Genomic DNA, 13,510 nt, shown 5'->3' on the forward strand with positions numbered 1-13,510 from the left:
CTAGGAACTCTCCAACCACAAGGGATGAACTCGGGTTTCACCAGTTTCCTCATTTCCCCTCCCCCCACCTTGTCTCAGTCAAATCCATCGAATTCAGCACCGCCTTCCTAACCTGCAATCTTCTTCCCGACCTCTCCGCCCCCACCCCAGTCTGACCTATCACCCTCACCTTGACCTCTTTCCACCTATCACATTTCCGACGCCCCTCCCCCAAGTCCCTCCTCCCTACCTTTTATCTTAGCCTGCTGGACAAACTTTCCCCATTCCTGAAGAAGGGCGTATGCCCGAAACGTCGATTCTCCTGTTCCCTGGATGCTGCCTGACCTGCTGCGCTTTTCCAGCAACACATTTCCAGCAACAGACCCTTTGGGCCAACCAGTCCATGCCGAATGTAATCCCAAACTAAACTAGTCCCATCTGCCTGCTCCTGGCCCATATCCCTCCAAACCTTTCCCATTTGTGTACTTATCTAAATGCCTTTTAAACATTATAATTGTGACTGCATCCAGCACTTTCTCAGGAAGTTCATTCTACACGCAAACTATCCTCTGTGTAAAAAAATTTGCTCATCATGTCTTTTTTTTTAAATTCTCACCTCTCACCTTAAAGATTTGCTCCCTGGTCTTGGATTTCCCCATATTAGGGAAAAGACAACTACCATCAACTCTATACCTCTCATTATAGTATAAACATCTATCAGGTTGCCTCTCAACCTCCTATGCTCCAATGAAAAAAAGTCCCAGCCTATCCAGCCTTTCTTTATAACTCAAACCTTCCATATCCAGCAACATCCTGGTAAATTCCTTATGTACCCATTTAAGCTTCATACTATCCTTCCTATAAGTGGATGACCAGAACTGGACACAGTATTCCAGAAGAGGCCTCACCAATGTCCTGTACAACCTCAACATAACATCCAAATTCCTATACTCAAAGGCCTGAGCAATGAAAGCAAGCATACCAAACGCCTTTTTGACCACCCTATCTATATGTGACACAAACTTTAAAGAATTATGTAGTAGATGACAATGCTAGATTTACAGGTCGATTTCTGAAGGATGTGGAAGGATTTCTTCGGGCCTTGGATGGATGTGAGGAGAGTGGTGTGGGCGCAGATTTTGCTCTTCCTATGGTGGCAGGGCAAGTTGTCAGCGTGTGCGCTGGAATACTGTGTCCAGTTCTGGTCATCCACTTATAGGAAGGATAGTATGAAGCTTAAATGGGTTCATAAGGAATTTACCAGGATGTTGCTGGATATGGAAGGTTTGAGTTATAAAGAAAGGCTGGATAGGCTGGGACTTTTTTTCATTGGAGCATAGGAGCATTGGAAATAAAGACGTTTCAACTTCAGTTCTCAGTGCAAACTTTCTAGCAACTTTTTCGCTCTCCCTAGCAGATATTTGAGATTAAACTAGGCTGTTGGTCCTTTTGATTCTGACCATGATGTATTGACATTCCACAGCAGTAAAAAGAACTCCCCTAATCTATCGTGCTTGTGTATGACATGCCTGGCTGACAGCTGGAAAGTGGCAAAAGTTAGAACCACATTTTGGAAACAAACAATTCAGATACCTGTGGACTAGTTAATACTGTAAGCACGCATTCAACAAAAATTTCCAGTAAATTACATCGAGCTTTTCTTTCTATATAAGCTATTGATTCCCCTGCTGCGACTCTTGATGAAAGAATTGCAGACTCTGTACTACCCAGTCTGGAATTGTGATTTTTAGGGTTAGGAAATCAAAGATTTCTTTTTAATCTATGAGCAATTAACAGCAACACCAACAGAGCATCACCAGTCTAATGAAGAGATAAACTAGTCAGTAACTGCACACAAGTATAACAGCAAGTTTTGAGAAGATTTGTAGCTCAGATTGAGGTTCTGTATGCTGACCTTTCAGCTTAGCAAGCAAACCTACATCCACAAGTATAATACCTGGGATCTGGTTCAATACTCTGAAGGGTCAAGGTCTAGGTTCACATATGTTGAATAGGTTGTCCAGTGTTAGCATATGTAAATTTATTCCAGTAAGAAGGGGAAAGGGAGTTAAGGCTTCACAGAGAAACAGATCTTTGAAAATATATGCTTGTTCCTGGCTTTCAACTTGTACTAATGCATGAACAATTTCTAAGTAACAGAATTCACTCACAGAAATACAAGTAATAACATGATGGAACATCAGTGAGGAAATATGTAAAGGACACGTTTATTGCACATCTCAATATTGTATGATTGCTGCTGGACAGTGATCCTTTTCCTGGTTCCCATACAATTATTTTACAAAAGCAAGAATTTTTAAATTTTCACCAAAAGGATGGGTTTGGCTTTTCAGTTTGTTACTAATTAAAAAGATTGGTGCTCAAAATAAATAGAAAGAAAGGCCATCAATGTCATTCGAATCCTAGGACTTTATCCAAAAATGCTGAAAATCTTTCTGGGTGTCCTGGAGGAAATGGTTTCAGGGATGTTGAGTCCAATTTCTGTAATGTTTCAGAAAGTGTGCTGAAATAAGAATCACAACATAATAGTGTTAATAATATGGCAAGAAATCTGTTGTAGCAATTTCTACTTCCTGAACCATCAATGTGATGAACTTGGCCAAGACATCGTGGCACCTTTTGACAGGGCTTACCTAATGCATTGCTTACAAAGTAACTAATTTGTAGTCCACATTTACAGAAAGGACATTGTCTACATAAAACAAAGTACATTGTAACTCTTTAAAGAAAATGAAAAAGCAAATGTACACTGTGTAAATCAGTAATTATCCAGAATCCATAGAATTTTAAATAAAAGGGTGAACATGACAACTTATTTGGAACACATAACAATAATTCACTTCCATTGCTAATTCTCTACCCAAAATAAAATCTTCTCAAAACTCTCGGCACTATTAATGCAGATTTTTCCTATAGTGACATTATCAATATCATTTGATAGATCTGTTGGAATAGATAACTAGATCAAACAACAGTGGAACCCAGACTCCTCCCTAGTTTGCAGTCGAACTAGAGTTCCAAATCATATGGTTTGTTTGGAATGGGTAACCATTTTTTTCCACCCCATTGCATAGTCTATAAATTTTTCTTTAGTTGACTGATATGGAGACAGCTTGTTTCATGAAAGTCATTCATTGCTTAGTCGAAGTTTTGTAAATTGGAAAATAGTAAACTCAGTATAGACTTTTAAATTATTTTAATCCCATAATAAATAAATACTGGATTTGGTGCAGCACTGTGTTAAATAAACCAGAATATCTCAATCTAACATTCTGACTTATAATGGGTTCATGTAGGAAGCTTGAAAGGTTGTACGTTTTCAAATCAATCTTTTTTACACTTATGACTTATCAGTTGAACAAAGAGACCTTGGAGTGCAGGTTCATAGCTCCTTGAAAGTGGAGTTGCAGGTTTTTAGGATAGTGAAGGCGGCGTTTGGTATGCTTTCCTTTATTGGTCAAAGTATTGAGTACAGGAGTTGGGAGGTCATGTTGCGGCTGTACAGGACATTGGTTAGGCCATTGTTGAAATATTGTGTGCAATTCTGGTCTCCTTCCTATCGGAAAGATGTTGTGAAACTTGAAAAGGTTCAGAAAAGGTTTACAAGAATGTGGCCAGGGTTGGAGGATTTGAGCTATAGGGAGAGGTTGAAAAGGCTAGGGCTGTTTTCCCTGGAGAGTTGGAGGTTGAGGGGTGACCTTATAGAGGTTTATAAAATTATGAGGGGCAGGGATAGAATAAATAGACAAAGTCTTTTCCCTCAGGTAGGGGAGTCCAGAACTAGAGGGCATAGGTTTAGGGTGAGAGGGGAAGATATAAAAGAGACCTAAGAGGCAACTTTTTCACTCAGAGGGTGTATGGAATGAGCTGCCAGAGGGAGTGTGGATGCTAGTACAATTGCAACATTTAAAAGGCATCTGGATAGGTATATGAAAAGGAAGGGTTTGGAGGGATATGGGCTGGGTGCTGGCAGGTGGGACTAAATTGGGTTGGAATATCTGGTCGGCATGGATGAGTTGGACGGAAGGGTCTGTTTCCATGCTGTACATCTCTATGACTCTAAGTCACTGTAGAGTTCTAATATCAATCCTTAATTACTGTAACTGAATCACTTTAAACAAAAGCATACTTAAGAATTTCAGGTAGAGATCAATAATTGCTTAACCTGGAATCATTGACACGCTATAGGGAAAAAAAAGGTGTTAGTCATAGATATTTACAGCTTGGAAACCGATCCATTGGTCCAACTTGACCATGCTGATCAGATATCTAAGCTAATCTCATCCCGTATGCCAGCACTTGGCCCATATCCCTCTAAACCCTTCAAGTACCCATCCAGATGCCTGTTAAATGTTGTAATTGTACCAGCCTCCACCACTTCCTCTAGCAATTCATTCCATACATGCACCACCCTCTATGTAGAAAACGTTGGCTCTTAGGTCCCTTTTACATTTTTCCCCTTTCACCCTAAACCTATGCCTTTTAGTTCTGGACTCCTCCACCTCAGGTAAAAGACCTTGTCTCTGTACCCTATCCATGCCCCTCATGATTTTATAAACCTCAATAAGGTCAGCCTCCGATGCACTAGGGTTCTTAACTTGAAAGCATTTATTTTGTAATACTGTCCTACCACCTCAGATTGACCACCCTTCTTACAGCAGTACTTCATCTTAACTGTTGTACATGTCAACATTCCTTTAAGTTACGCTAATTCTTAAATTCCATTCCTGGGATGAGGAGATCACTGGCTGGTGTTTATTGCTGATCCCCAATAGCAATCAAGAAGGTAGTAAGTCTTCTTGATCCACAACAGTTCACATGCTGTAGTTTGACCCACAATAGGGACAGTGTTCCAAAATCTTGACCACGTAACACTGAAGGTACAGCGCGATACATTTTGTCATCAGAATGGTGAGTGGCTTGGAGGGGAACTTGCAGGTGATGTTAAAAAAAATCGCGCATGCATGTATGCACAATGAAGAACTCAGTATTTTAAAATATATCTGTAAAGCTGACAACCTTTTAACTTCCACAGACACCTTGCTTCAGTGACATTCACATCATAGGCTCTGTATCTACTTGGCTAAATGAGGTGCATGGTATAAATGTTAAAAAGAAAACAGTTTTAAAATATCCCACAACAGTCAACTCTTCTCGCCTTTCGATTTTACAAATAATTTACTCTACCTGCAAGTGCAGTAGAGGAGATGCCCATCACTATGCAGCTGTTTGGCTAGTTCCAACTGGTGGTTGTTCATCAACTCTTCATTAATGACAACTACAAGTGACTTTCCTGCTTCAAGGGTCTCCAGACAAGTTCCGGCACCTAGATATTTGTTGTAAAGAGAAAATTTAACTACAATTTTTAAAAAGTGAAAGAAAATACTTTTGGTCAAAGTTTGTGAGAAGATTTGTAGCTCAGGTACTCGTTGTGTTGGTTCTGTTCGCTCGGCGAACAAAACCACAACAAAATACTCTGGCTCCACTGCATTGCTTTTCAATATTACATTTGATAATACTGAGTAACATAACACATAGTATGTTTTTAAAAGTTAATCCCTGGTGCTAATATCATTGAGGTAACTGAAAGTATCAAAAATATTCCATCAACAACTGGTCACTTAGACATATTGCTAACACTGGATCTCAGTAGGGGACAAAACCAAGTACGTTGCTGACGAAATGATTAAGAGGGTGGGAATTCTGCAGTGAGTAACTCACCTCTTGACTCCCCAAAATGCCATTAAACAAGGCATAAATCAAGTGTGTGATAATATACTCTCCATTTGCCCAGTTAAGCTCTGACAACAAATGCTCAAAGCTGCAGTCTGGTTAAGTGACATCCCCCCCACTAATGTCAATAGTCACTCTCCCCCACCACTAATGCATATTGCCTGTAGCGTATACCATTTACAAGATGCTGTGCAGCAGCTCAACATTATGACAGCATTTTACAAATTTGTGACTTCTGCCTTCTAGAATGACAAAGGTAACAGATGCACACCTTCAACTTCCTTTCCAAACTACATGCTGTCCTGCCTTACAATTATTTTGCTACTCATTCAATACACTGGGTCAAAATTCTGGAAGTCCCTTGGCATCAACATTGTGGGTGATCCTGCAACACAACAACTGCTGTGCTAAAAGAAAGTGGATAACTACTATCTTCTCAGGAGCAATTAACAATAAACAATAAATGCTGGTCTACCAGCAACAGCTATATCATGGAAAATTCTTTAAAAAACCCAAAGTACTGGATTCTAGAAGAACAGAATACAAAAATAGGAAGATAATGTATTTTCTCTTAACAGGACACAGGATAATTGTCTTAAATTATGACTGGATCTCATAGTGCAAATGTGAGTAAACTGTTTCCACAATGGTAAAACGTTTTCAATCAGCGAGTGATTAGGTTTGCAATGCACTGCCTGGAAGTGTGGAGGCAGGTTCGGCTGAGACATTCAAGAGGGCTTTTGATGCTTATTTTGATAAAAATAATGTAAAGGTGTGGGGGGAAAGCAGGAGACTGGCACTGGGTAATGATGCTAATTTAGTGAGCTTGTGCAGGCACGATGGTCTAAATGGCCTCCCTCTGCCTTAACACTTTTGTGATTCTGTGACATGAATGAGAATAGAACCATGGGGTCATAAAAATGAGATGACGTATAACAGCAAATTAAGAATCTAAGAGGAATTTCTTCACATACTGAATGAAGCTTGCTATTCAAGCAGATAGAATTGATACATGCAAGGGAATACATACGAGGATGAAGGAAGATGATGGCAAGATTGAAAAAGACTCGAGCAGAGTATCAGCACGGGCTTAGAACAATTTGGCCAACGAGCTGATTTCTGTGATGGAAATTTTATGTAATTACCACAAGCCTAAGTAAGAGCTACATGAAAATAACACTATTATATTTTAAATTAACAGCTTTTTGTTAGTTAACTTCCAATATGACAATTTTGACCTGAACACTGCCAATTTCTCTTTGAAATGCATCTGGTGAGTTTGATGAGCTAATGCAGTTCAGGTCACAAATTCCATCTCCAGTTTGAGCAGTTAGGCAAACTCATCCACAATTACAGTCACAGCACGGCTTATAGTCACGGCTTAAGTGTAGCTGAGCTAAGTAAAGGAAAATCTGCCTGATTCTGGTTCGCTATCCAGAGACACTCGATTAGAGTATTTTATGTTCACATGGTGACAATAGAAATGGGGTCAATTAAGAATGCCCCCATAGTTGAATAAGATTTCAACCATAATTGTTTACTTTTAATTAATGGGATGTAGGTCTACTGTCTAACCTTAAATGCTCCTGAGAAGATGGTGGTAAGCCAATTTTGTGAACTACTGCAGTCCATATCGGGGCACAATTTTTTTAAAAAAGGCTCTTGTTGAAATTTTCTCGATGGCTACATTTGGTTTCCAGAGTCCCATCTTCATTTTCACCAATTTACTAACTTGGTGATACAGTCACATAATAACAATACCTCTGTGACTGAAGGTTTTCCTGCTTCAAGTTAGCTGGGTATTCATTTGAATTAAAAAAAATAGGGTAGTATTCCCTGGCCAATATTTATCCTTTAATAGACATCATAAAGCAGGTGGCCTATTCATTTTCATATGCTGTTTCTTGGCATTTGCTGTGCCTAAATGGGCTGCCATATTTTCTGTATTATAATCATGAGTACACTTAAATAAGTACATAATTTGTAAAACGTTTGGTTGTGAAAGGCACTTTATGAATACAAAAATCCTTGATTTATTCACATACAATCAATACTTACCAGCATGACTGATAACAAGTGTGGCATTTTTAATGTCATCTGCTATCGAGTCCTTGAACCTATAAACTTCAAGAGTGAAATTTGTTCCAACAATAGGCTTTGGTTCAACACTGCCACGGCCAATCTGAAGAATCAGTTTCCTGTAGCCCAAATCTTGTAGAATCTAAGAATGAGCGATAAGGGGAGAAGGTTAATAAATCTGAACAGAGTAGGAATCAGCAACAAATAAATGTGGAATGTTTTTACATTGATTCTGCACAAATAGCTGTGGAAAAACAAGTTAAGTAAATCTTGGGGATTGAACAACATGCATCTGATGATAATTTAGAAAGAAATTCAGGATATTGCTGGATTAAAAGCAGAAACCTTGTAGAAATCATAATACTGGAGGGCTGCCCGGGAACTAGATATTACTCTGATTTTTAAAATAAAGTAGCATAAATAACTCAATGACTACAGTTTACTTCTGGATACACCAGAGATAGTAGTATGGTGATAAGTGTCACTGGACTAGTTGTAAAAAATAGTAATAAAACACATTAGGTCCTTCAAGATCTCTCAAACCACATAAGAAGATATGAATGCAGATGAACAAAAGCTACTCTAAGAGAGGAAAGTTTAAGTACTGCCTTAAAGAAGGAATACAAGGAAGCAATTCCAGAATTTGGCATTTAGTCAATTAAAGACATAGCCACAAATTATGAAGCAATTAGAATTAGAGATGCTGAAGAGGACAGATTTGAGATGATAAGTGATGGAGGGACATAAAGATATATGTGACAACTGTAAAATCAAAGTATTGTTTAACTGGGAGTCCATGTCAGCCAGCAAGCACAGGGACTTTGCATAAACATTGATGTAATTAGAACACAGTTGTTAGAGTTTTGGATAACCTTGAGTTATGGAATGCAGAATGTGGGAGGCTAGCCAGTGTTGCAGAACAGTCAAGCTTGCAGCTAACCAAGGCAAGGAGGAAGGCTTTGGTTCCAGAGGGCCTGAGAGGGGCAGTATCATATGAAATTGTAGAGAGGGAAATAGGTGGTCTTATTGATGAACTGGATAAATGATTGGAAGACTTATCAAGTATAATGACACAGATTACAACCAATCTAGTTTGTTCTGAGGCAGTTACCAGGGAAAAATGTCATTAGTGTCAAGGAATTGTACTCAATATTGTACAAGTACGGTGGTAATTTAGAGACAGAGTAGCTGAGAAAGGTGATGCTGAAGTAGACTAGAGTCTTGAAACAAAAGTAGAAATTGCTAGAGAAATTCAACAGGTCTGACACCATCTATGGGTAAAAAACAGAGTTAATGTTTTGAGTTAATCTTCAGAACTGGACTTGAAACATTAATTCTATTTCCCGCCGTACAGATGCGGCCAGACCTGTTGAGTTTCTCCAGCAATTTCTATTTCCGATTGCTTCAGATCTCTAGCATTTGCAGTTCTGATATCAACAGTTGTAGTTTACATGTGAAACTTGATTTGATGTTTTAATGACATGCGGGCCTCACTTCTTGCCCATCACTAAATGTCTTGGGAAAAGAGGTGAGCACTGACACTCCTGCAGCTTCCAGAGCTTTGGGGCGCTTGCATAAAGGAATGGCGATATATTTCCAAGTCAGGATGGTGTATAGCCTGGAGGGAAATTTGCAAGTAACCGTGCCCCATTGTCTGTGGAGGTAGAGGTGATGGGTTAGGAAGGTGCTATCCAAGGATCCTGAATGAGGTACAGCAGTGCATCTTGTGTTTGTGTTCCAGGTATTATTCCCCAGATTGCAGCTGATGACATTTGCTGTGCCCCAAATCCCCAGCAGGTTCCCAATCCACATTGTTCCCTCTCCCTACTGTTTCCCCCAGACATTCCCAACCAAACCGCTTCCCCCATCCCTACACCTCCCACACCCCTCCCCTCCCCACTCCATTTCTCCTTTGCCCGCCCCCTGGACCTGGCCACACCTCCCGCGCTCCTGATTGGCGACTTGTCTCGCGTCCCCTGATGTTATTTGTCGATGGGGCCGTCAATTCAACGCGTTCCCCCCCCCCCCGGTGGGTTGAGGTGAGTGAACTCACTTGTGTCACCTTTTCCGAAGATACTTCTCGGATCAGCTCATCGAAGCTTGTCGTCCCGACCGTCACAAACACGGAGTCCATTTTTCCGTCGCCGCCCGCTGTTCCCTCTCAACAACTTCGGGACAGCGTCACGAACCTCCCAATCGCCATAGCGGCTGGCCGACCAATACAATGTCCGGGGGTTGGTGGAAGGTGGTGCATGACCAAGCAAAGGCTGGCTCAACGGGTGGCCGACCAGCTACAGCTCACTATTTTCCCTGATCAGAAATACAAAGGCACAGCTGTCGTGTGACAGTTTTCAAACCTCAGTTCCACAGTACATCAAAGCTTCCGTTTTGTGTTGCATCTTTACTTTCAGAACCCTCTGTCACCATTGTCCACCAAATGTTGAAAATTGTAATTAATGGATAGATAATTCTCATGTTGGAGTTTGGACACAGAAGGGTGCTGTCCTTCAAGAGTGTCGTCCTTCAAGCATTGCTATCTCTATGCTTACATTTTTCGGCAGGGATTACTGAATAGTAGAAACTTCAAATGATTCTGTTTTTATATTTGAAGTACGTGCCTGGTTAGGAAATATTGCAGTGAAAACCAACAGTTGTACCTGAAGAGATGGTCTGACTGTCTTTTTACTACATTCATAAGATTTTGGTTAGCTCAGTTTGCAATAACTTACGCTCAATCCTTTGAATTCCACAGACAAATTTATAGCCATAATTATCATAGGATCCCCACCGTGTGGAAACCAGCTGTTCAACCCATCAAGTCCACACCAACCCTCTAAAGAGCATCCCATACCCCCATAACCTCTCTTTTCCCAAAGCTAACATATCTAGTCTGCACATCTTTGGACACTAGGCAATTTAGTATAGCCAATTCAGCTAGCCTGCACATCTTTGGACACTATAGACAATTTGGTGTAGCCAATCCAGCTAACCTGCACATCTTTGGGCTGTGGGAGAAAACCCACACAGATACAGGGAGAAAGTGCAAATTCCACACAGCCAGTCACCTAAGGGTGGGATTGAACCTGGATTTCTGACACTAAGGCAATCGTGTGAGCCACTGAACCAAGCAAAACTGTTGGGTTCAGATTGCATCATTTGCCAAGGTGGGATTTGAACCTGGGTCTTCAGAACATTAGCTGAGTTGCTGGAATAATAGTCTCACAATAATATCACTAGGCCAACACTATATAATGAATGACACTATCTACTCGGCAAATAAACATTCCCCTCCCCCTCAATCTCCGATCATCCCAGCCACTTTTTCCAGTAATCTCTTAGGAATCGAAAATGAGTGACAAAGTGGGTTTTTTTTGTGAAAGTTTAATTCCGGATTTTGGGTACTGCAAATGGCTGACATAAGAAAACCTATCACTGTACTTTACAGCTCCCAAGTTATAGACAAGTCAGCTTCTCTGATAATTTGATGTGGACTGTGCATTCTCATTGGCATACAATAGCACCCTACCATACTGCTGAATTGGGTGCCTGGAAAATTAGTTTGTGTGAGAAACAAAAGCTCACTCACTTTAATAATTTCAGTCCGAGACAAATATCTGAATCAGCCGTTTATTTGTACACCTATAGGTGGGTGCTTTGTCTAATTGCTAGGTAAGGCAATGACAAAATGCACAGTATATCCCAAAAAACCCTTGCAATTTATACTGTTTTTTTCCCATATGTTTTCCTTATTCCATTGTCTGTTCCCTGCTTCGCTTACGTCACTCATTTCCTGAAGACTTATCCCACAACTTCTGTTTATCCTGTCTTGTCCGTGACAAACTCTTATCTCTGACTCCCATAAGGGTGTTTGACGTCAGTCTATTATAGATTATTGATTAGGCATATCTTTTCTTCTATCAGCATCTATTTCTATCCAGAGGCCACTTTGACCTCTTTGATTAGGGTTTGTTCCTGTGTCTCCGAGTAGGGGGAAACAGATGCTTTCCTGTTTGCCCATATATCCACCATTGTTCTGTATTCACGTCTCATGCTAACATATCCTTTCTTTTTGCTGAATATGTATTTTCTCATTCCTGTTCTGTATCAGAATTTATACTTGCAGAAATAACATTAATTCATTTATATCCCACAGTTTGTTTCCAATTTACCATTACTAAATGTGTCAGCTTGGACTCAATGAGGGATTCCAAAGGCATCATTATACTTGTTTTCCCCCATTGAGTGACTTAGACCCACAGTAATGTGGTTGACTCTTAACTGTTCTCTGGGGAATTAGACAAAGTGAGGACTGCAGATGCTGGAGATCAGAGTCAATAGTGTGGTGCTGGAAAAGCACAGCAGGTCAGGCAGTATCCGAGGAGCAGGAGAATCAACGTTTTGGGCATAAGCCCTTCATCATGAATGAAGGGCTTATGCCCGAAATGTTAATTCTCCTGCTCCTCGGATACTGCCTGACCTGCTGTGCTTTCCCAGCACCACACTCTCGACTCTGGGGAATTAGGAATGGACAATAAGTATTGGCCTAGCCAACAACGCCCACATCTCATGAGTAAACAAAATAATAGTCACATTGATTTAATACTAGTTAGGTAACATGTAACTGGATCAAAAATCACAACGGGGAGAAAGTGAGGACTGCAGATGCTGGAGATCAGAGCTGAAAATGTGTTGCTGGAAAAGCGCAGCAGGTCAGGCAGCATCCTGAAGAAGGGCTTATGCCCGAAACGTCGATTCTCCTTCCTTGGATGCTGCCTGACCTGCTGCGCTTTTCCAGCAACACATTTTCAGCTCAAAAATCACAACACCAGGTTATAGTCCAGCAGGAAGCACGAGCGTTCGGAGCGCTGCTCCTTCAGGTGGTTGTGGAGTATAAGATCGTAAGACACAGAATTTATAGCAAAAGTTTACAGTGTGATGCAACTGAGATGATATTACTGAAAAAGACCTGACCATGTTGGTTTCATTCTAAAAGATGAGAGACTTAACAAACAATCCAGGTCTTTTTCAGTAATATATACTCCACAACCACCTGATGAAGGAGCAGCGCTCCGAAAGCCAGTGCTTCCAAATAAACCTGTTGGACTGTAACCTGGTTTTGTGATTTTTAACTTTGTACACCCCAGTCCAACACCAGCACCTCAAAATGGTGAAACTGGATAGATTATTTTTTTCCTTTTGTGTGTGCTTTTAATAGTTAAGTAACCAAATACTTGGTAAAATGAGCTTAAGCTGTTTCATAACAAGTGAACATAGAGGCAACACATATGCTCAGCCTTAGATGATTAAATTATGTGACTAGTTATTGCTTATTAATTTAAGATAACAAAAGCACCTACATTAGTGCCCTGTCTTGCTTCACTTGAACAAAATAACATTTATCATCATAATTGCCTGAGCCCAGCAAAATTTTGCCCTTAAACCTTCGTTTCAAAATCTAATATATGTGCTTTCTGTCTTTTTATTGTTGCCTGTTGGCAACATGATTGGAAGTCATATGCTTAACCTCCCAGCATCAGGGAACTCCTAATGCAATTGACTTGATAGGTTTATCGATTGTCAAGCCAGGCACTCAGATTGATTGTTTACAATCTTTATTGAATTGAATTAGGTTTATTATCACATGTACTCACTGAATACAGTGAAAATTCACACAGTACAGGTGAAAGGTATCTGTGAT

At 40.4% G+C, this 13,510-nt stretch overlaps 1 protein-coding gene across 1 annotated transcript in view; it reads right to left on the bottom strand.

Annotated features, from left to right (window-relative positions):
* Positions 1-10,062, bottom strand: part of alg13 (ALG13 UDP-N-acetylglucosaminyltransferase subunit) — an 80,952-nt gene extending 70,890 nt beyond the window's left edge. Inside the window, exons 1-4 of the mRNA XM_043705310.1 lie at positions 9,866-10,062; positions 7,792-7,954; positions 5,188-5,326; positions 2,395-2,503 (exon numbers count right to left, since the gene is read on the bottom strand). Coding sequence (XP_043561245.1) covers positions 2,395-2,503; positions 5,188-5,326; positions 7,792-7,954; positions 9,866-9,946 — 492 coding nt within the window. The 5' untranslated portion in view covers positions 9,947-10,062. The remainder of the gene's footprint in view (positions 1-2,394; positions 2,504-5,187; positions 5,327-7,791; positions 7,955-9,865) is intronic.
* Positions 10,063-13,510: the final 3,448 nt, after the last annotated feature.

Source organism: Chiloscyllium plagiosum, chromosome 15 (assembly GCF_004010195.1).
Source record: "Chiloscyllium plagiosum isolate BGI_BamShark_2017 chromosome 15, ASM401019v2, whole genome shotgun sequence".
Lineage (NCBI taxonomy): Eukaryota > Metazoa > Chordata > Chondrichthyes > Orectolobiformes > Hemiscylliidae > Chiloscyllium > Chiloscyllium plagiosum.